General features: G+C 41.5%; 1 protein-coding gene across 28 annotated transcripts; it reads right to left on the bottom strand.

Moving 5' to 3' along the window:
* Window positions 1-367: 367 nt before the first annotated feature.
* On the bottom strand, window positions 368-23,686 carry c2cd5 (C2 calcium dependent domain containing 5). 28 transcript variants are annotated; one of them, XM_044194691.1, is made up of 32 exons: window positions 23,318-23,686; window positions 22,708-22,816; window positions 22,449-22,535; window positions 22,107-22,278; window positions 21,910-22,005; window positions 21,382-21,537; window positions 21,028-21,265; window positions 18,255-18,415; window positions 16,690-16,914; window positions 16,093-16,181; window positions 13,883-13,991; window positions 12,142-12,195; window positions 10,279-10,393; window positions 9,961-10,059; window positions 9,728-9,839; window positions 9,520-9,599; window positions 8,985-9,171; window positions 8,740-8,904; window positions 8,107-8,151; window positions 7,444-7,584; window positions 7,300-7,363; window positions 7,081-7,142; window positions 6,726-6,824; window positions 6,435-6,524; window positions 6,232-6,310; window positions 5,606-5,698; window positions 5,440-5,508; window positions 5,080-5,112; window positions 4,569-4,700; window positions 2,645-2,838; window positions 2,394-2,540; window positions 368-2,227 (listed from the first exon to the last, which is right to left on the bottom strand). In XM_044194691.1, exons 2-32 carry the CDS (start codon window positions 22,795-22,797, stop codon window positions 2,102-2,104), a joined length of 3,609 nt encoding a protein of 1,202 aa, XP_044050626.1. In that variant the 5' UTR covers window positions 22,798-22,816; window positions 23,318-23,686; the 3' UTR covers window positions 368-2,101. The 28 variants fall into 28 exon arrangements, with proteins under 28 accessions (XP_044050626.1, XP_044050629.1, XP_044050630.1 ...); XM_044194694.1 differs by having other exon boundaries at window positions 4,599-4,700; window positions 23,318-23,685; XM_044194695.1 differs by having other exon boundaries at window positions 4,569-4,670; window positions 23,318-23,685.
* Window positions 23,687-23,959: the final 273 nt, after the last annotated feature.

Here is a 23,959-nt window from a genome sequence, read left to right as displayed (position 1 = left end):
CATGAGCAGTGTTGAAAGGTTTGTCAGTAGACAATGTTATATTATAAAACTGGTCAGATATTTGCTCAAATGTAGGCGCAAGGTGATCACAAGCAGCACACGTCAATCTGCAAAATGCAACACATGCCCACTTCCTGTGTAGACAGGAAGTTAGAAGACAAAATGACAGTCGGAGCACGTCTTTTTTGCTGAATCGCATAAGGTCATCACATTAATTGTAAAACAAACACTAATCAGGAACTAAAAGCATTGTTAGTTGCAGCCCTACCTAACTTTACAGTATATCAATTCCTACTTTATTCCCGTTTATTAAGAATAAGAGTGTGTTCACAGCCTTTATAAAAGATGATGATCAAGCAGATACATCTTGGTTTGACTGAGTTTATTTTGCAAGACTTACCAGGAAAGCATACAGATTCATGGCAATAAAAAGTGGGTCTGCATGCTGCTAGTCAGAAAGCAAAAGCATCTAAGTATGTACATTCAAGTTTTAGACACAAATATAGGAAAGTGATCACAAACTGCTGATCACACAAACAGATTAGAGTACCACTAATTCTCTAACACAGTGAGTTAAAACATGGAATTCATTGCACAGGTAAAATGAGCAGTAGGTTTCATAATTTTTATGTTACAAAAATACTAAAATCTGATTTTAGAGAACATTTACACAGTTTATATTCAGGTGGCACCTACACACTGAACATGATCGTTGAAGATGTACAGATCAGTAGGAGAACTATTATTCAGAATATGAGTGCCAAAGCAACAGTGATGAAGGTATGTGACATTTGACACTGACAGCAAGAAGCATCAAGAAGAGGAACTGATCCTAGAGCTGCAAGTGAAGCAAGAGTTGATTCAATACACACAGCTAAAGGTTTAATTAAGTCAAAATGATCTCAAAGACTTTATCCTATGAAATATCCTTGGTGCAGGACCGCAAAGGGCCACATTATATAACTTAGACTGCGTGTCTGTTTCATTTATACCCATCACCATTTGCCCACTCACACCAGATGTAATTGAATAAAAGGCATACACATTATGCCATTCAATTCTACCATTTTAAGATAAAGCAATACAAATTCTAATAGTTTTAGTTTAGAAAATAGTCATTGGCATACATGTTAATGGCTGTTCAAAAAGGAAAATTCTTGCCCTACAAAAATATGTCCATATGCCTTTAATCCTGGCCTGTTTTTTATTGATGCATGTAACTTGAGTCCCTCCCAGAAATAAAAACTGTAATTTGTGACATCTTTATTTGACACTTTCTGAAGAAAATTTGATTAACATTAGGATACTGCCTGTGAGCTATACTGCGACAATAATTAAGATTGTCCATCAACAAAATCAATGCAAAATCAAATGTAGACCTTAAAATTGGACACCAATTAACTAGTAGATAATTATAACAAAATGGCATCACAGGCCTGTCTGGGTTGTTTCCATTCTAGGGTGATTCTTTTTTAGGAAGAGCACCAACCTTGTTGAAATGTAAATACTTGCCTGACAGTCATTATGTGACCACGCTGAAATGAACAGATGGGCCCTTATACGAAACAGAGCTTAACACTGAGTGAGAATCTGACTGCATTTAAATTATTTGTTGGTATACAACTGTGTCCCTTTTGGTATGGCCCTTTAATGACTCCTCCTGTGAGCTGTGGATGGACAAATTAGTCGTAGCTGCCTCAAGTGTCACTTGTGCCCACACACAAAGAGATGGCCAACATACTGTAGCTTTGGGTGACCCCAATATGGACGGTTGTAATACATAGGCAAAAGTTAGATGCAAAGGGGTCCTTTGGCTGTTGTTTTAACCAAAAGGTTTTGAAACACTCTCAGATTACCTAATTCACAAAGAGCTACATGAGTATTTCCTGCACAAATGTGCTCTTTAAACATAGAAAAATCCTGCACTCCTATATTAATACAGACTGCATGGATTGTGAGTACTTGTTCTTTATTACCTGTGTCCAAACCTTTGGATCTTTTACAGAGTTTTAAGGCAGACTCATATTTGGACGGCTAGACTCAGCTAGTGTGTTCACTCAGATTGTGTCCTGCAGACAAAGTGAAGCTCTGTGTTTCACTGTCATGTAGCCCCATCTGTTCCGCTAGTGCAGGTCTGTCCCATATTTGTCATTGAGGGAATGGGCTCCTGGTCCGTTTCCCTGACACAGATGACTGCATCACCACTCACATTAATGAGACACTGAGCCTAGAGGAGGAACGACAGGAAGATTAAACCATATGAACACTGCTGTGAGCTCTGATGATGCCAAGAGTAGTTCATTGTGCTTTTATGAATAAATTGACTGTAATAGGTAAATACTTCGGGTGTGTCTGTGTTAATGATGTGCATGAGTGTGTGTATGTGTGAGTACCTGGTTCTTGTTTGGATTTTCCATTAACATACACTCTTTCATGCTGTAGGACACTACTGCATTGCCACCCAGGGCTGCTACATGGGCTCGAACCATCGCAAACACCTCTGCTATGAATGTATGGAGGAAGCCACTGACACCACCTTCCTGCAGAGAACAAACACACACATTTAATGCATACAGGTATGTCTACGCCTTGCACAAGATGATCCTGGGGCCTATGCATGTGTAGTGTGCCCTTGCAGTCGCACCTCCCGTAATGATGTTGTCTCTCTGATAAAAAACATGTTGATGATCCCAAGGTATTTAATGATGCGTGTCCCAGGGAGGAAGGAGAGCGGCGTCATCTTCACCACGGTGACTGAACTGCCCCCAAATGAGCGGTTGGAGTGCAGCGAGCGGGATCGTCCCTCAGGCAGTGGACTGGAGCGCTCCAAAGATGAGACTGCAGGTTAATAGAGAGCAGGTAGAGATCCAAAAGAGGGAGCAAAGAAAACAAGAGGAGGGGAGGGGAAAAAAGACAAGAGGGAATGGAGATACCAGATAATACTCAAATAGTAATAGTGGAAAAATGAAAAGCAGATTTGAACTTTAAAAGCAGAAAGAAATGTGAATGTGGAATGTACGTGCAAAAATGCAATCCTGTTAGTGTTTGCACAGCAGGAGTAACATGTGTACACTTCTATGTTAATAAGTCAGCTGTCTGAGTGTCAGGTACATGTGTGACTTGACATGCAGTGGTGTGGATGTGTGGTATCAAGACAATCATGTGGAAAGCGTGCGCTGCCATGCATGTCATGCAGTTGAGGCAAACAGACAAGACAGTTAACACAGTGTCTGCAGACAGACAGACAGACCTGGGCACAGCTGTGTATGTTTACATGTGTGAATACAGTATTTGCTGTACAGTGAAGTACATGAGAGAATATTTAGATCTATTTGCATTTGTGAAAGAGGTTTGAGAAATGGAGACGGACAGAGACAGCTATGAGCTGAGCTGGGCACATGTACACGAGCCAGAGTGTGAAAGATGTTCCATTGTCTTACTGCAAATTTACCTGATGTGGCTTACACCCATCAAACCAGGAACCTTCAGAGCCACACATTAGATTGTGGTTCACTTACTGTGCATAGGACTAAAATCCTAACAGATGCCCCACCATGATCTCTACCATATTGTATGTGTTCACATTTGTATGTGTACAGTATATCCTCGAATCATGTAATGTCTTCTCAGCTTTAATACCATAAAACTTCAATTAAAATCCGAGCCCCAATTAAACACTGAGTCCCTTTTACTTGCCAGGCTTGGCTACACATTTAGACAAATAAACACAGGTCTCAATTAGACGCCGGATCTGATTTTTATAGAAGTTCTTTGGATGTATAAAACTTCTTAAGGCAATACAAATTACGATTATACAATTATAAATGTTTAAACCTTTTTCATTATGGACATGCTACACATTGTAGATTCTCCACAATTCAATTGTTCAGTTCATTTTACGGAAACAATGAGCTCCAAAGTATAATTAATTCAGATTTACCGGCATGGCAAACGAGAGACAGGAAAAAAAGTGTTGAGTCCCTACCTCTGAAGCGGTCATAAAGTCTGAATGTGTCCATTCCTCGATTATTTACCATATTTCCCATCTTTGCTGAGCGAGAGTTTTGTGCAAAAGGAATTAAAGGCCTGTCCCATATAGACGCCTGTCCCAAATATAGGCAAGTTCAGTTCAGTGATTGAAGCAAATAAAAGCCTGGGCTATTAATTGAAGTTTTACGGTAAATTCACAAATGCAAATGCAGAGAAAAATCAAAGGAATTATTCCATTAATTGTCATCCAATTGCTGCAACCCATCCAACCGTTACAGATCGAGACAATTAAATTACAAGCACGCTGAATGTGGGAAAAAAACACCTTCCTATTAATTTGTCGTCATGGTTACCACGGCTACAGGCATTTCAAAGCCAAGCTGCTGATTGTGGATCCCTCTGAGGGGCGGGGCTTCAACTTTCACACTCTAGCTAAAAAGCTGGTGCTTGATTTACGATGCTCCGCCCCCCAGCGGCATGCATGGAGGGGTGTGTGAATGTATGCGAGTGTGTATGTTTGTATGTGTGTGTGTGGGATTGCTTGTAAAACGGTGTTCTGTATTTGTGGGTATGATCACCAGAGTGTGCTAGAAACTGTGTCCTCCTACTTGTCTTAACTGATCCTCGTCTTATGGTGTGAGCTTTCAGCCTAAGCAGCTCTAGCCAGGTACTGCATCTGTCTGCAAAGGAACCGTAATCAACGGAGGCAGCTGGAGAGAACACACACACACACACACACACGCACACACACACACGCACGCACGCACACACACACACCCCCACCCACACCCCCCCCACACACACACACACACCCACCCCCACCCCCACCCACACCCCACACCCGAACATACACAAACGCAACAACAAGAACAACAATAAGAGAAAAAATAAAACAAAAAACAACAACAAAACAGGACACAAAAAAACGAACAAAAGAAAAGAAAAGAACAAAAGTGGATGAGGTTTGGGAGCAGTGCAGGATAACTCTGTCCGAGACAAAAGGATGAAAATTAAAAACAGGGCCGTGTAGTAGTTTTGGTAGCAGGGAGGTGTGGGAAGGGAGAGATGGTTGAGGAGAAGGGGGCTTACCTCTGGATGAGACATTGGTACTCTCTGGGACACCTGTCACAAACACACAAACATCAAAGTCTACCTTTGCACTCGACAGAGAGCGTAGAGAGTTCATGGTCAATCCCTTGCCACAAGGCTAACACAGCATGTGTTACTTAGCTTTCACCTCCAAAATTAATGTTTTGTACATCAAAATTGCTCCATCTATAGTCAGGACTTGCTAGGGTGCTCTTGTTACTGTGTTCATTTCATGTGAATGGAAAGTAAGCCACAGTGCTTTAGGAGCATGACGTCTCATCAAGGCAACATCACACTATCTCATCTAAGTTCACATCAAAACAGAACACACTGGGCTATGACACATCACTGTTTATTTACCTGCTGAACGAACCATAACCAGCTGATTTTGGCAGAGTTTTGCAGCTGGGGTGAGTAAAGAGACTGTACCTAAAGTGTTAGTGGAGGAGATGGGCAATGCCTGTTAGTGAAGCAGGGCAGAGGAGGAGGCCAGGGAACAATTAAAAAACACATGGTTAAAGTCTACCTGAGATTTTGGATGATGGCTGAGTGTTGGCGGATGACGAGTCTGCGCACAACTCCAAGGGAAACTGCAGCTGCTCTTCAGTCTCACTGCATCCTAAAAAAAAGGTGCACACAGAATCAACCAGGTGATGTTTTTTTAAATTACACTGTTTAGGGTAGCGTGGTTTTAAAGGATAGTTCTGTTTTCTACTTCACTACTACTGAGACAAACTCCTAAAAGCCTTTTTATGTTTTTTTATGTACAGCTTTAAACTGTCCAAAGATACAGTAGATGGCTTGTCTAATTAATTTGTAATTTATACATAATTAATTTGACTAGGAACAAAGAAAACACATTATATCCAACTTCCAATTTACTTCCTGTTCATAAGCACCTACAGTGGATGAATATGAATGAATATTTATATATCAGAAAATGGAATTTCACGCTATGGTACAATGGAAATGTTTTTTAAATAAAGTTATTAACACTAGACTAACTAGTACAATATATTGAATATGAAATTTGATGAAAAAACTGATGCCACAGTTCCAAAAATGGAACAAAGCTCTGTTGAACTGCATGCATGTCTGACTTTGGGTAAGTAGAAATCATTAAAAACTTAACCAAACCATAAATAATCAGACCTTTGGTGATGGGCTTGTCTGGTGGCTTCTCCTGAGTCTGCTCTTTGTCAAATGTCATGGCAACCGCTGTCACTGCGACCTGAGAGGCAGACAGACAGAGGTACAGTAGTAGATATAAAAAATAAAAATAATTAATTAAATGTTATTGTTAGTTCTGTTCTGCATGCAGTTTCACTGATTAGAAATGGCCTGAAACTTCTCACCTGTATGAGTTCTTCTTCTGGCACTGCTACGGTGAAGTTGAGATTACAAAGACAGCAGGGGATCATAGAGCGCAACTTGAAGTAAAAACTCTGCAACAAACACAATGAATTGACTTGTAACTACTCACTGAAAACACAAACACTGCAAGTAACATCATAAACAGTGTAACAGTGTGTAACATGCCCATTCCAAAGGATGGCACCACATATGTGATTACTAAATGATAAATAAGGCAATACAAATTACAATTATACAAATGTTTAAACCTTTTTCATTATGGACATGCTTACCTTTAGAAGATTCTCACATAGGTCAGTGAAGATCTTGTTCAAGCCTTGGTTAGTAAGATTGGCATTACTCAACCTAAAGACCCTCACTGATGTAAACATCTGGAAGACAGTAACAGAAACACATAGCCTAAACTAACAAAAAAGACAAAGGTGTCCCAGTTTCCTAAATTACAGCGGTGTAATTTGTACACTATTTTATTGGCAGATTTACTAGACCAAATGTGCACAACTGCACAATATACATTAAAAAAAGCCCCCCAAACTATTACCATTCTTTCATATTATAGTTTGGTGAAGATAACAGAATGCTTGCTGTAATATGTGAATGAAGTATCACTGTATTATGAAGAGTGACCTGAACTCCTGAAGTCCAGTTGTAAATCCCAGGCATGATTTCAGTGTTGCAGCTGTAGAAACCTGAAGACAGAAAAGTTGAAATAGAAGCAGGGATGATGAAGCAGAGAAATACTGACATTTCTTTAGAGTCTCAACCCAATCAGGAAATAATTGACTGAGAATGTGCAGTGCATAATAATGTTCTGTAACTGCTGTGGAGTTAGTGGATAGAGCATACCTGTGGGGGTAGGGGCATCAGTAAGGAGGGAGTGGAGGTCCTCCACAGCATCAGTGTCATCAATCTAAGGAAATGACTGCAATTGGTTACACTTGTCTGTGGAAATAGCTGCATATAAATGTATTTATTTGTATAGATACACACCTCCAGGACGAAGGCATCCTTCTTGCCATGGGAGAGGTCCAGTTCTGACAGTTCGTCTGAGCTTTCTGAGTGGGAGCGGAAAAGTCTGGATCGTTGCCTCGGCTCAGGAATCGGAGAACCCACCGCTTCCTCCGTCAGCTCCTGCAATCAAAAGGGACACAAGGCCTGAGCAGATGGGATGTCACAGTGAACACCAGAACACCACAGCAGCCTCACATTTGCACCTGTCCAGACTGTACAGCTAGTACAAAGACTATGTTAATAACACACCACATGCTCACACTCACTCAAGTATCCAATCAGCTGCACCATTACACACAAATGACTGGTGTTAATTTGAATATGGATCTGGAAGAGTAAGGAGTGTTACCTTTAAAACACACACACACACCTTTAAAAACATACACAAGTGAAAGTGTGAATGGGCAGGGTAGATAGGGGTAGTCATAATATAAATACATTAACACAGATACAATGAGTGTACAGTGGGTTGCCCTCGAGATAAGACTCTGGAACGGGTTACACATCTACCTGCTCCCAAACGTCCCCAGTTAAGAGCTGTCATGTAGTTATAGTAAAAGTGGCGTAGTATTGTGATTAATATAGTGAAATATTTGTCATGCTTTGCTGTGTCTCACAGCTAAAAGTTGCCGTGCTCAGTACCATGTTTATGCCGCAGAACACCTCAGGGTCCAGGGCAAATAATTTCTTTAATGACCAGAGAGAGACAAGAGGGGTAAGTTTATCACGATTAACAAAGAACAGACTATATATAATGTATGATTGCATACAAGATTTTAACACTGAAACAGAAAGAAGTAATGGGAACAGTTCATCACGAAATGTATGTTTGTGTAAAAGAATCGCTACATTTTTTGTGTAAAATAAAACATAATTAACTTGATAACACTGTATGTGACACAGAGGTGCAAATCTTATTTAAGTATTTAATGGCCATAAACTGTAGATATTATTCTGATATCTAACATCCAAGCCCTAAAAACACATTTGACCTACGATACAGGTAAACAAATAATATTACGAGATTTATTAGGATAAATGTTTCCAACACATCTGAACAACACCATTTTAAACATTTTGGTTGAAACTGGTTCCCAAAGCTTTCTATTTACAGTATTTACTTTTGTGTTAAAGGGTTTCACATTGACTATGTCATGGGCGATGGGTTAACGGGAATCACAATTTCCCACATGACACCCCGGCTACTCCAGTGTTGAAATAAAATTGTCTTCCATAGCTGAATTTATTGTCCATTCATGTGTTTGTGTGTCTCACCGGAGGGTTTATTTGATAGAGCTCTTTGTTCTTGGCTATGGTGTCATTGATCCTTTTCTGGATCGTGAGGATGTGGTGCTCATTGCTCAGGTCACCAGGAGTCTTCCCCGCAATCTGGATGCCCCCTGGTGCCGGCAGGGCTGTCAGGTACACTCCTGTAGCAGACTGAACACACACACACGTTTTCGGGGCCATGTTGCAACAAACGGCTGGTATGGCTGATTAAGCCTAAAATGTCAACCTACAGCCAGACCCAGGAGCATGTTCTCTCCGACACTGATCTGTATGTGTAAGCCAAACAGAGCATTCATGCTCCGCAGCTTCAGTTTGTTCATCAGCTGAGTGTGCAGCTCATATTCCATAAAAGGCAGCAGGTTGGAGATGGCTGTCGCATTCACTTCACCCTGGGCCTTCTTTTTTAGACGACACAGTCTAGAAGACAATAAACACTGTTGTTAACTCACTTTGATGTGAAGCTCCATTTTGGGACGTGTGTTGTTCAGCCTACATGCTGCTACTGGGAAAGTATTTTCAGATAATACAGGTGTGAATGCTGAATCAGAATGATTTCACACTTCAATGCACTAAATCTTAATTATTGCATAAATCATGTTACTATTATTTGAAATATCTCTGTTGCTATTGAAATTTTTTATCATTTCTACGTGAAGCAAAGTATAAAACACACAATATAACTTTGATTTGACTTTATTTGGTGCAGTTCTTCTCAGTGTTAGGAATCATTTTAAAAGGGTTTTCAGACATTAAACTGTGTTTTACCTGGCCTGGATAAGGCATCCCTTGCCTGTGACAGCTGCTTCTTGTGGCAGGTCGATTGTTGTGAACAGTACATCAGGAACCTTGAAAAAACATAATTATTATAATTAATTCATGCTTTTTTCCACCAAACTACATTTATACACTGGACAACCAAAGATATATTTATAGTGTAGGAGTCTTTGATTTAGGCAAACAAGAAAATACCGACCTTTTGTCGTCTGCAGTGGTAACAGTAGGTGAGCTGGGCGGGAAAGGGCATGTTGAGCTCATCATACGGGATGTGACAGAAGCCACAGCTCGGGGGAGACGGCTCCTCAAACCTGGCAAACAACACACACCATCTGGTATCAGCCTCCATAACTCAATCCAAGCTGTACTGACATAAACTGTACACATGCAAGGATTTACAATCAGTTTGCTCAGTCTCTGAATCATAACAACCTGTGGTCGGGGATTCCGATGTCTAGGCAGCCTTCACGCATATACCGAGGATTCAGGATGGCTGCTGTGCCTGATGCTGACAGGATACACACCTCCTCACTGTGTGGAGGGGAGATGGACAGATCAAGAGAGAAAGGAGAAGAGGATGAGAACAGGACATGAAACCTTGTGTGTTTAAGACAAATAGCAAACTGGTTTATAACATAACTGATTCAACAATAGGCAAAGCAGGCAAATAAAAAAGGATAAATAAAAGGGTAGTATTTTCCCATGTATGTATGTATGTACGTACGTATGTACATATGTACTACTACATACCAGATGCTAGTGCTCTCACTGTACCCCAAAACAGCATGGCAACCAAGAGCTTTGGCATGAGATTTGATCTCCTGGCGAATCTCCTCCCACCAGGCATCACGAGTCTCTGGCTCATCTGCAAAACACAAAATTCAGAATCAAACAGCTTTCACAAAAAAATCTGAAAATCTGAATTATCTAAATAATTAATTATCTATAAAACCTCACTGAAAACTGAAGTCTAGCTAACAATGAGTTAACACTAAACTTTACTAACAGTTGGCAATATGGTTAGATTAAAAGAAGACTTGCCTGACAAGTACAAACAGGAAATCTGACAAGTCTTTATCTAATCTGACTTAACTTACCAGGAAAAAAACAGACAGCAAACTGTACAGTTTGTATTTTCTGATGATTTATAGGTTAATTGGTCTATCAAAGCAAGCCAAAACAAGTTGTGAAACAAAGTGACAATGAAAATGAGTTAATGAGTTTGAGGATGATGATGAAGGCAAAGTCAATGGTTAAGTTAGTTGTGTGTGTTCTCACTGGCATTCCTTAAGTGCACATTATCTAAAAACGTACACTCTCATGTCTCCTTTCAGTCAGCCGCACTAACAGAAAGAACACAGGTGAGAAATACAGCTAGCAGCCATAACATAGGTTTTGGCTTTGGTGATCTGACTATTGAAAGAAAATCTTGCTGGCTGTTAAAAAAGTAATTACATAAAAGACATTGTGCCTGATGTGTAAAAAGTGTTTCCTACCCTGGAGACAAAGGTTTTAAATTCAAAGCAATTGAGCCTTCATCATACTTAGGCTAAACCATGGGTGTGTTTCAATAGTCTCATGAGGCTTTGCTCCAATACCACCTCTGTTTTATTAACATTGTTCAGAAGAGCATAATCGTTGCAAGTTGTGAGTTTAATCTCACTCATTTCGTACTTCTGGATAACTGAACAAAGAACACACGAAGAAAGCTACATTAGAGTATTGAGCCGCACCCCATGACTCCCTGAGAGGGCCACATGCTGACGGAGCCCCAGAAAGAGAGAGAAACTCAGCTGCTAGGTGAGCCAGGGTAGGGGAATGAATGAGGGGAAAAACTGGGAGATCAAGTGAAAAGATGAAGAATAATGACTGATGGTCAGGCATCAGGCCCACGAGGTGGATTCCTTTGAACCAGAAGCAGCATGTCACACAGGCACAGGCTCACCAACGTGCACGCTCATGACCATGGGCAGAGAAGGGCCATATTCATTCACCAGAGTCCATCAAATCTAGTCTAGTTTTTAAGTTACAGAATACTGAATGGTATACTTCCTCCATTCCCCAAGCTCACATCTTTCCTTCCATCCCCATCATACAACCCAAATCCATGTTTTTATTTTCTTCAACTGCCACCCATCCAATCAACCTGCCCTCCATGCATCCATCCATCTCTCTCTCTCAGTATGAATACGGCCCAGTGAGTTAGGGATGCACATGCCCAGTCAGTGGCTCTTTGTCACAGAGTAAACCTCCTAAACCTCCTCTGGTCTAGACAGGTTTGACCACGATGCTGATTCAGGAAGCGTTAGAACAGCGTTGGGACAACGTTAGGGAAGAGCTGCAGCTCTTCTGTGCAGCAGGATGAGCTGGGTAGGGGGGAGCCAGACCAGGCTGGATGGGGGTGGGGTGGGGACACAGCACATGCTCAACTCAGCCCAGCACACACTCACACAGATTAGAGAGAGGAGATTGGCAGCTCACTGAATTCATCAATTTTCAGCGATACACTATCCATCTAATGTTGAATTTGGATGCATGCTAAGAGGGCAAAAATTTAACTTCACTGAGCTGCCATCACTCCTTTGGGTGAGAGCAGTAAAAGGGGGGAAATACCTGCAGTGACACTATTCCAGTCTAGCAGTTTGTATGAGCGCGTGTTACCCAAGGCTGGGCCAGAACACACCGTTAGTACAGGAAAGAGAGAAAAAGAAAAGAAGAGACAGTCTAACAAAAAAGCACAGCACAACAGCAGCACCACAATCACTATACAAAGACAGACAGGACTTCACAGTCACTATGCAAAGACAAACTATATTCAGGCCTACTAAAACAATCTCGAAAGACAAAGACTGACGAGGAAAAGAGGAGAACAGAGATGTGTAAAAACTACAGGCCTAACCAAAATTACTTAATGAGAAACAACGCTATATAATACAAAAAAAGGAGCATGCAGTAGCAGTCTAACTCTAGAATACTCTCTCAACTTCAAGGTGCCCTGTGGAGTTTTCTTGTGAACTGGGTTTGAATTTCTCACCAAAACGCATTGTGTATATCTTAAAACATTTGTAAAGCTGATTTTTTAAATATTTTAAATCATTGCACGTTACCACCAATTGTCGATCAGTGGACTAGCGTGAATCTATCGACAGTATGTATCGCATCACCCGCATGCTAGTCCTTGTGCACAATACAGGGACAAAACAGGGACCCACGGGTAAAAACACTGCTCTATAGTGCTACTTGTGGTGCAAAACTCCACAGGGTACCATTAAATGTTGCTCTGTCGTTGATGTATTTAATGCACAGCAACAGTGAAAAGTGCTAAGAATAGTGCAATTTAGGAGGAGAACTATGTGAAAACTATGCTGTTACATTATTTTAGACAGGAATGCTGTAGGTTTAAACATTGCAGGCTTTTTGGAGCTTGTTGCCTCTGAAAAGAATCCTGCTTATCCTATCCCAGCCAACATTCATCAGCAGTCCCTTTCCCTAAATTCTCAGACATCCTTGATTTGGAGTGGTTAAAGATCATTAAACCGAACAAAGGACTAAATTACTGAGGCTGCCAAGTGGACTCAGATAGTCCAATACCTTCAACAGGCAGTGCTAGCCTAATGAGCCAATGTCTGATTGTCATAATCATAAATTTCATTAAAAAAGTCTAAATAATACACGAACACATAAGGATTTCAACACAGAGATAAGCAGCGTATTTGAAGGTGGCGGAGCATATACAAGACACCACAGTACCTCACAGCACCACCTGCAGCCAACAACACCACACAACAGAAGCAGCAGGCAACAGACTGGAGCCATGCACCACTATTGCACTTCACCTCCAGGGGGCAGCACCACAGCACACAACAACGCAGCGACCAGAGCGCGCACACACACACACACACACACACACACACACACACTACACAAAGCCAGTCAGTCAACCACAAGGTGAAAGTTGCCCCTATCTATAGAATTTTTTGGCACAGGTGATGATAGCCTATCCTAACTTTATCTCCATTAAAATGCTATAAAGCTGCAGACTATAAGTGTGACCAGGAACAGCTTTCACCTCCTTTTTTAGGACTCGTACATAACTGAATTCTTTAAACATAATTTCTCTAAAAAAATAAATAAATAAATAAATAAATAAAAATAAAACAGATTGGGACTAGGACCATACACAGGAAACCTGTTCAACACAAAAGGATAATGCGCAGCATTAACGAACAGCCAGTTGCAACAAGACCAAACATTCACAATACTGTAGGTCAATGGAGGAGCTCACTCATATCGTTTCACAGGACAATGGATGAGCTACATTAGGACATTGTGCATTTGTGTGCGCTGAACTCACCAGGGTTGTGTATACGGTCCAGTAGTTTGACAGAGCGAGCGCTGACCACTCCACCGACATGAACCAGAAAACCAGGTGGGAAAGACGTCAAGGTGAAGAAGGGGAACTCCTGCAGAAAGAAAACAACCAGGTCACTTACAGTAGAGGGAAAAGAAAAAAAACCAACACACTCTGGACTTTTCCAATATATTTTTGCTAATTATATTTAGTGACTGCTCCATGATTATAACATTGTATTAGATTTTATGGTATTTTCATGACCTAAGGTCGATAATATCAGAGTGTCAGAGTAGTTTTTGTTAACTGTTTTGAATGTCCTATGTTCTGTTTTGGCTAGGTGGAGTAGTAAAACATGTAAAAATTATTATTTTCAGATATTTCTTTAAAATATACAAGTCCTACCTACACATAAGCACTTTATGTTGTCTTGTTGATTGATTGATTTATTTTTTTTAAAAGAACATTTGGGGTACATATCACCCCAACAGAAAACCTATAAAAACTAATTATATGTAAAAACAGAGAAATCAAATATTTTAACAGCAGCACAGCAATACATTTCTTTAAAAAATGTTCAAAACTGGACACCAAACTTTATATTTAGTTGTCTCTCTGGGCATGTTGCAGCAAGTGATGGCTTAAATACACTTGTTTTTCTAAAGTCCCAACGACTATGTACTGTATCTATGAACAGTACTATGTATTATAACTGATGTGTGTAGACTTAGGCAATAACAGTGTTAGGAAAAACGCCAACATGCAGCAAGGATTGAGTGTGATGGTGTCCCCCCATGCAAGGTTTACCCCCAAGGAGTCCCCACTAGCTCCATTCCAGCCTACACTTGTAGACACAAACTCAAGTGCATTTCAAATAGATCTGGAAGTGACTGAGAAAATTTATTATCAATAAAGCCTAGATATATTATATTTACTGATTCATTCAATCCTTTCAAATCTATATGAATGCATGAATTAGGTTTGGAGTTGAAAGTGAAGAACACACACACACACACACACACACACACACACACACACACACACACACACACACACACACACACACACACACACACACACACACACACACACACACACACACACACACACACACACACACACACACACACACACAAGGTCCTGGCTGAGGATCAGGACTCTGCATCTTTGTTTTCATTCTAGGTTGAAGTGATGACCACCTTTACAGAAAACCTGTTGTGATTTCTAACCATGCGGTTATATGTAATGAGAAGAAATCAGGTGGGACTACCATTAGTTTCTTTCTTTCCAGTACTCCAGGAAGGAAGATAGCTACTAATTTGACTGACAGCTCCTCCCACTTGGAGCAAGGAGGCAACAATGAGGTGATGAGGTGAGCGTGCTCATTCCCATTCCCACTTGACACAGGAAAACCAAATCAGACTCAGGAAAAGAAGTCAGAAAGGAGAGAGTGTCCAGAAGGCACACACACGCACAGTCATACACCCCTTCAAACCTGAAGGGAACACAACTCCTAGCCTCCAGCCATCCACCTAACATGTCTGTGAATCTTTTAGAGTACAGTGGGTGCCAAGCAAACACAAAAACAGGGTCACACAAGGACCCACTGCCATGTTGCTCAAGTCAGCCTGCCCCTTTGAGATCTACAAACAGCGGTGGAGGGACAGGTTGGGAGTTGATTCAGACTTGGTGGTGGCTATCGGCTGGTCAGGGTGTTAGGGGAAAGGTGGAGGAAGAGAGAGAGTGTCACACTGATGGGACATACCCTGGCGTTTAACAATAACCCAGAGGAAGACGCTCCCTGAGTAGCACAAATGGTCAAGAGGACAGAGAAAGGGAACATTACTTGCTCTTACACAGACCCACTCCCCATTAAGCACTTAACTCCTCACCAGTGTAAATTAGTGAACTTTCACAAAGAATGCAGCTGTGTGAAAAGTAGTGTGTAACATTGAGTAACCGTCTGACCCTTTGTGCAGACATCTGAGGCTAATACGCAACGCAAACTGCATGTCAAAGAATCAAGTATTAAAACTGCCACGTCTAGGTCGCTGCTTTGACTTGTGTTGCTGGCTGTGCCTAAAATTCGAAATTCGGTGACACTGAACACTTTGACTTGCGTTTTGCTGTGCATTTCAGTCTCAAATGTCTGCACAAAGAGTGAGTCGGTAAATACATGTATGAGCACGTGTGAGCGTTGAGTGTTGTCGTACCCTCTGCTCGAGAGCCGTCTGCGTCTGCTGTCTGAGCAGGGTCTTCAAAGGCCCTGCCTCCTTCCCGGCGCTGCCCCCACTGCCCATTCCTGATCACAGAGGAAGGTCTGGCTTTAGTTTAGTCACTTTCAACACACAGGTCAATGGACTAGAATTGATTGAACTAATTATTACATTGCAGTATTAATGTAATTATGACAAATCAAGTGAAAGTAACTGCTGGAACAGCACACAACACTTTGGATTGTAAACCTGTTTCATCCTCATCCTAAAACTAGCCTAATCTTATTATTTTCTCTTATTCAGGCATAAATACTGGACCTAGAGTAAGGTTTTGGGTACACCTGACAACACATCAAACCACATGCTGAGGTAGGAGAACCCTGAGTGGGACTCAAGACTGTCAGTCAGTAGTGTTGTTTCACAATGAGCTCTGGGCAGTAACACCATGCATGTTGAGTTAATGTTTCTGATAACACCAGTCAAGTCGATCTGGGTGTAAACAGTCCTGCTGTTGACCCAATATACAAGAGAGGCGCCAACACTACACTGTTGTAAGGTTCTGTTACTTGATGACACACAGCAGTCCTACTATACCGGAGGCTGCCAGCAGCAGGTCCTCAGTGAAGGACACGCTCTTTCTCAGCAAGGTAGAGTCTGAGTGGATGGAGAAGGGAGGGGGCGGGGTGGTGGCTCTGGGGGCAGAGCCGTAACCACAGCCCACTGAGACAGAACCAGGAAGGGACAGAGTGTCTGTGGAGAGGGTGGGGGAGCTGGGGCAGAGAAAGATCCCAGGCCTGCGTCTCACTGGCTGGGGCTCCTCTATCCAGCAGAAAAACAGATGGAGGGTGCACAGAGAAAAACAGACACATTGAGAATGGACAGGCAGAGCAATGAGGAGAGTGGGCAGAAGCACAACAACCGAGGAGGGGGAGAAGGATGTGAGGGGGGGAAGTGGACACTAGCATAGAGAGAGAATAGCCTGAGCAGCCTGATAATAAAATTTAACTGCCATTTTGTTTCACTTAATTTATTCAGCATGACACTGTGTTCATAATAGCTGTTTTCTTGTTGATGGGCGGGGGTTATGTTTTGTTTAAACCACTAAGTTATCTAATCTTCTCTAATCAGTAGCGAGTGACATATCCCTCCCACCTATGTCATTTTCAGTTAATGTTTTTCAGAACAAATGAAGAAATTTTAGAGTTAAAATTTGTTATTTCTGTAAGTCAACTTACAACTGCTTCAATCTCATCCACACTTGATGCCATTTTTCATGGATGTAGCTAGGAAGCAATGCAGGAAGAGAATGGCTACAAAGTTATGATTGCTTGTTTCTCCAACTGGTGGAAACAGCCATCAGCAGGCACAACACCAGACCTATTTGAATTGCAGAACAAATTGGTGATGTGGGTGGCAATTCAGAGGTCTGGAACCAAGCTACAGAAGCGAGGTATGCAAAGGGTAAGGATAGGCAAGTTAACACAAATGAGTGAGAGAAGGAATGGGAGAATGCAGGAGCAAAAAGAGAGTATGAGAAAAAGATGAGTGAAAAGAGGCAATATGAAAAAGAAAAGTAGAGGAGTGGGAAGAAGGAGGCGGCTTGGGGGACTGCTGGTCCCCTCCTGAGGGATCAGGGGAGCAGGTTTGGTAAAAAAGGTTTTTATAGCTGAACTGTGTTAAAATGTGCTCAACTTGTCCTTGGGGCAGAGTTTGACTACACTTACCTTTTTCTCAGTGATTAACCATAATGGCTGCTAATGAAGAAGTGACCTTGGATCAACAACAGCCCCTCATGAGACACAGTGCTTCCATTAAAGACCACAACAATAGGGGGACAAAACTAATACAGAGATCTGGTGTGTCTTCACACGATTAAGCACATGTTTTATAGAAACTAAAGGCTGTTGAATATCTTTTTCAATAGCGTGAAAACAGAAGACACACCAGACCACTGAGGACAAGGTGGAGGATGGGACCTGGCTAAATAAATATTTACAACACCATTTACAATAAAATAATGATAAACTCAACCATGAAAAAATGTAAAAATAAATAAACAAACAACAATTCAAACACCACCACCAGAGTAGCACCACAATGAGGCGAAGGAGAAGGGAGGGATGAGAATGGGAAAGGGGGACGGGGCCAAGTGTTCTTACCCGTCTTGGGCGTCAAACTGAGGTCTGTGTCTGATGATGAGGACTGGCGGCTGCATGGCTTGGAGGGAGAGAAGGGGGGAGGAGAGGAGGAGGAGGTGGGAAGGGCTCTGAAAGGGGTTGGCGGGCCAGAGTACGAGAGCAGGTCCTCACCAAATACCGGCCTGCCAGGAGAACGTGACACATATACACACACACACCCACGTCAGTCACCACCTCACCCTCTGAGCGTGTGTGTGTGTGTGTGTGTGTGTGTGTGTGTGTGTGTGTGTGTGTGTGTGTGTGTGTGTATATATATATATATATATATATATATATATATATATATATATATATATATATATATATATATATATATATATATATATATATATATATATATATATATATATATATATATGGGAGTGTGTCAGTGTTGCCATTAAGTGGGAAGGTGACTATTTTAATGTGTTATTCGTTTGCTTTGGGTGAGGTGTGTTTGAGGTGCTACAGATGGCTGGAGAACAAAAAGCAAGCGTGGAAAGCAAAAATTTGATAAACAAAGAGAAACGCACACACACACACACACACACACACACACACACACACACACACACACACACACACACACACACACACACATATACACACACACACATTAAACTAAAGAAAGCTACATGGCAAAACACAAGAAGGTCAGATTCAACAGAGGATGACGAGCTGAAGCATGTGTCCCAGTAGAGTGAAGCAAAGGTCAGGTGACTGTAGAGAGATCACAGGCCCTTCCTCAAGGCTAAAGCCACACCGTAAACCCTTTTTTGTTGCAAACAACTGATTAAAAATGCTAAATGATGCAACTGTGAACCTGACTGCCCACCCTCTATCATTGGAAAAAGACATGTCAGGTGGAGGGATTTGAGGTTAGTATCAATGTTTTTTGTCTGCCTTCCTTCTTTCTCCGGACGCCTCTGTCTACAACATGACTTTATTGCTACTAAGTGGCTATAAACCTACCAGACTCCAGCAAAAATATATTAACTTTTCTCCTTCTATATAAACATCACCATCTACTTATTTTTTATTTCAAACTTCTTCTCTTTCTCCTGTATCTATTTCCTTTCCTTGCCTCTGCGTACCAGTGAAGATGAGTGTGGGAACAGAGACAGAGAAGTTCTGGGACAGTCTCTGGGAGCTGCACGCCGAATGCACTGGGCTGTTGTGGGTAGAGCGGCATCCGTGTGCAAGGGGAGACCTGGGCCAATCAGCACGCAGAGAGAGGACGACAGAGGACCGAAATGGACACAAACAGTGAGAAACGTCCCGATCCGAATGTAGCCAGAGAGGAAGAAAGAGACGCACATAGGAACCAACACCACAACATTGCAATAGAGTGAAAAGGGAGACAAAAAGGAAAATAAGTTTGTTTTTACTCCCTCTCTTTGCCCCGTTATTCCATTTGAAGCCATGTGAAAGCAGCAGATAAAGATCTCAGCCTCACACAAACTTACACAGCAGGGATGCAAACACAACAGAAAACAGTGACAAAGGCTCAAAGAGGCACAGAGACAAGCTAGCCTGTAGAGAAATTTTACAAATGTATCCCAATGAAAGGTCCCCATTACAGCTGAAACAATAGCCATAGACATATTATTAAGAGGGCAACAATTTTGATAATGGATTAATTGGATAAAGTCAATAATCAAGCAAAAATGCCCTTAATAGTTTCTACTTCTCAAATGTGAGAATCTGCTGCTTTTCGTTTTTGTTTTTTAAATCACCCACCACAAAACTGCAGGAGTGAGATTATTAAAAATTGGGGGTTGAATTTGTATTATTGTATTGGAATTTCTATTTAAACCCAATAATGCTGAATGCTGTCGACAAATAAGAAGAGCTATGATGAAAGTGAACTTTTTCATTTTTAAAGCCTATTTTAAATTGATTATCAAAAACTAATTTACTGAGCCAGTTTATGTTGCTACAAAATCTTCTGTCAGGGTAACTTTAGTTCATTGAATAATCAGTTAAATAGGAAATAAGCTGAGAAAAATATGCAATGACATTGTATAGAAAAATATGTATTAGGTGCATCATTTCATGAACGCTTACTTTGAGCCCACAGTCACTCTGGCAAATATCCCCATACTCACATGATCAGGGACAGAATCAATGTCATCACCAAACTGTGTTTACATCCCTGACATATACAATCTTACACACTGACAAACAGATACACTGTATAAAAGCAAATAAGAGGCACACATGCACTCAACTGTAGTTATGCTTACAGTAACTGGACGAAATCACAAGCTAACCACTCAATAGCCAGAGTGAGGACAACAGAACAAAGTGAAGGGGCACACTGTTAAAAGCTGAACAGAACATGTGTGTCAGATACTCACTAAAAGACGCAGCACTAGAACATGCAGAGGCAGAGGAGAAAGCCATGCAAGAGCGGTCTAAAAGAGCAGACAAGGGAGGAGGGGGGTTGAGGATGGCTGTGTGTGTACTGTACATGTGTGTGTCTCAGGATATGTTGTGTGTGGTTAGTTTCATGATGCAATACATGTGACACAATAGACAAACAAACTACAAAGGGGAATCAAAGATACTGAGACACACACAGGAGTAACAGCTAGACTATACACAGACATAACATACAGTACATTTTGTCCACACGCTCTCCTTCTCATGCACACACCGATCACCTTTTCCCATTCTCACATATTAGATTTGCAGTGAAACTTGCACGTAAAAAAAGGTAGGTTCCATGCTTGTGTTGTTGGTTCATACTCACTCCTTTCCTTCCTTAGAAGGGGAATTGCAGGCATTGGAAGCAGGGGCTGTGTTGGGGTGCATATGTGTGTTGGTGTTGGGGGCGCTTCCAGAGCTGAGTTTGTCCAGTGTGCAGGCAGTACCTATGGCCCGGACCACCAGCCCAGACTCTCCCTCCAAGTCAAAACACTGCAAGTAGCCCACCACTGCATTCCCACCCATCTCCAGTACTTTCAGCCCTATTTTCCTCTGCAGCTCTCCTGAACAGGGGATAACACACAGCCATATTAACAAGAGAGGGGGAGAACGGGGAGGACCAAATTCCACTTCCTCCACACCGGCATGAAAAGAGTCACATGACTATGAATTTTCTTACCAGACATAAGAGAAATGAGCCTCTGACGGGCCTCATTGGAGGCCCGAGGAGTTCTAATACGGTCTATCCACTGGTACTCTGGATCTTCATTCACCACAAGTTCCTCCACAAACCCGTGCACCATCGCTGCCCGGTAGCACCGTGGAATGGATGTTGCTACCATACACAATTAGACAAACACCACATAGAGGCAAGGGATTTTAGATTAAACTTCTCCTCAGCTGTTATTCCATTTTAGCACATATTATTAAGTGGCAATTCCTTGTTTACAGATACACTTTTGGCACTGACACAGCTAGTAATTTTGCTGATCTTGGAAATGACACCTTTTTTATTGGTGCACTTATTATATTATAAAACCGAATAAACATCAAAATTATAATGTCCTCAAACGAAACATCTTTCATGCATTGCTTCGTGAGTATCTGGCCTATGTACTGTCAGTTTGCATTTTTTATGTAACCACATTGTGTCTTATGATGTATTTCTGAACTGTAAACAATGAACCAAAAGTCACGACAGACATACTGCAGAAGAACTTGACACCACAGGAAGACTGTCTGAAGCGGTTCAAATCATTGAAAAGCTCCACTTTGACGAGGACATTGATCTCCCCTCGGATACCTAATAACAAATAATAGAGAGAAATTCCATTATAATAAGGAATATACATAAGGAGGGAAAAACAGTGTGATTATCATGGTCAGATTAGTTTATTCTTGTACCGTGGATGGTATCATAGATGGGAAACCAGCCAGAGATGACAGAGGCAGCCTCACTGCACAGCAGCGGGTCAATGTCAATGTAAACTTTCCCTATGGCATCGTTAGCACTGTAAGTGTCATGGTCCAACACTGTGATCTGCAATGGCTCATCCTGCAAGTCCTCATCATCAACCTAGACAGCAAGAGAAGGAGAGGGAAAGCAGGCAAAGGGGAGCAGAAATAAGAGTGTAAGGGAGGTTAGGAATGCTGAGATTTAACGCAATTCATCCACATTGTGTGATGCATTAATATAATACTACCTGTGCCTTTCATGTTTAATGAGAAGCTCACAGGCACTTTTACCTCAAATTTGAACCATTCTGAGTTCCACTGTGGATTGAGGGATTTGGGACAGACATCAGTTTTGAAAGTTGTGTTTCCAAACTTAACCTGGGAAATAAAAAGGCACAGGACACATATTTTAAATGCCTCATTTACTACTTTGAGTAATAATGATGTACCAACCATACTAAAACCAAATGTAAAATATATTTTGTTACAAATGTGAATGATTTCATTAAGAAAAATAAACAAGGCTTGCTCTTTAAGAACCTCCACTCACCTCTACAAAAGCATCAGTAAGGTCACTGGCTCTGTCCATCACGGGCAAGTGGCGCCCTGCCACAATTTTGGCCTTCAGTTTCCCAGGCATGATTCAACTGTAAGTTGATCTGTGAACAAATAATATTATTAACAATAATAAATGTATCAATGGCTTTTCAACTGACACCTGCTGTAACCAACGCTGCTGTCACTAACAACAATGAAGACTGAAGAGTGGGTTACTTAATTACATGGGCATATGTTGTTGACAGTGTGGAGAGCCCCTTCCCTATTTACATGTTCACTAGCATAATAAGCTAGCTTCCCTCGGCTAAACTAGAATTTAACGCTTCTAGCTTAACTCTAAATAGCTTATCGACTAGGTTCAAAGTTATGTATTGAGCTACCGTTTATAAACACGACGGCACACAACTATTTGCTAGATTACGTTAGCAAAGCAAGGCTAGCAGGAAAAGCCACTTAGGTTAACTAACTGCATTGCAGTCAGAATCTCCTTAGCTCCACCTGATCGGCCATGTTTTAACAATCGTACCGCAAAGCCACCACCTATGTAACAACGATATTGGTATCGAGCTTGGTACTCCCAGAGCAAACTGTATCATCCTTACCAGTGCTACAATATCAACAGACAGCTGTCAAAGCGGCAGCAGGCTCGTTTTACTCGGACATTATTGGTGACAGCCCACCACTCGTCTGACCTCCTTGTCTTTCCCATAACACGACACGTTAGTTCCCACTACACCAGGCATGAAACTGTCGTTCAAGTTAGAAATATTCCTCTGCTGATATTGCAGCTAAATAGATACAGCTGTATGTGTGACGTTATGACGGACTTATTAAGTCATTAAACATGTCGCTGGTTAGCGCGTAAAGCCAACGGCTAGCTTGATAAAGATACAGCCCATGATGAATGAGTTTTCAAGGGTTAGCGTGTGCTGCCTTCCAGTACACCTCGTAAGCTAGTACTTCCATTTGAGACGCTACGCTACACAAGTTCCTCCCATTGTATCCTCCGGTTAGAAAAAATAACAAAATAAACATTTTAACAACTACTCTCACTCGAAATATTAAAAACTATATACACATTTACATAATAATCATAATAATGAAAGTAGATTTTGGTCCGTTTCGCTGTATTTTACGTAGCTACGTACTCGGTTAACTACCGTATTCCGAAATTACCTAAAGGCATCGTAGGGTTTGTCATGGGCATGCGTATAGTTAATAATCTGGTCCCTCTTCATCTTCCA

This window comes from Siniperca chuatsi, linkage group LG4 (assembly GCF_020085105.1).
Source record: "Siniperca chuatsi isolate FFG_IHB_CAS linkage group LG4, ASM2008510v1, whole genome shotgun sequence".
Taxonomy (NCBI): domain Eukaryota; kingdom Metazoa; phylum Chordata; class Actinopteri; order Centrarchiformes; family Sinipercidae; genus Siniperca; species Siniperca chuatsi.
Note: the sequence above shows the minus strand (reverse complement) of the source record. Positions and strands in the feature narration are given on the sequence as shown.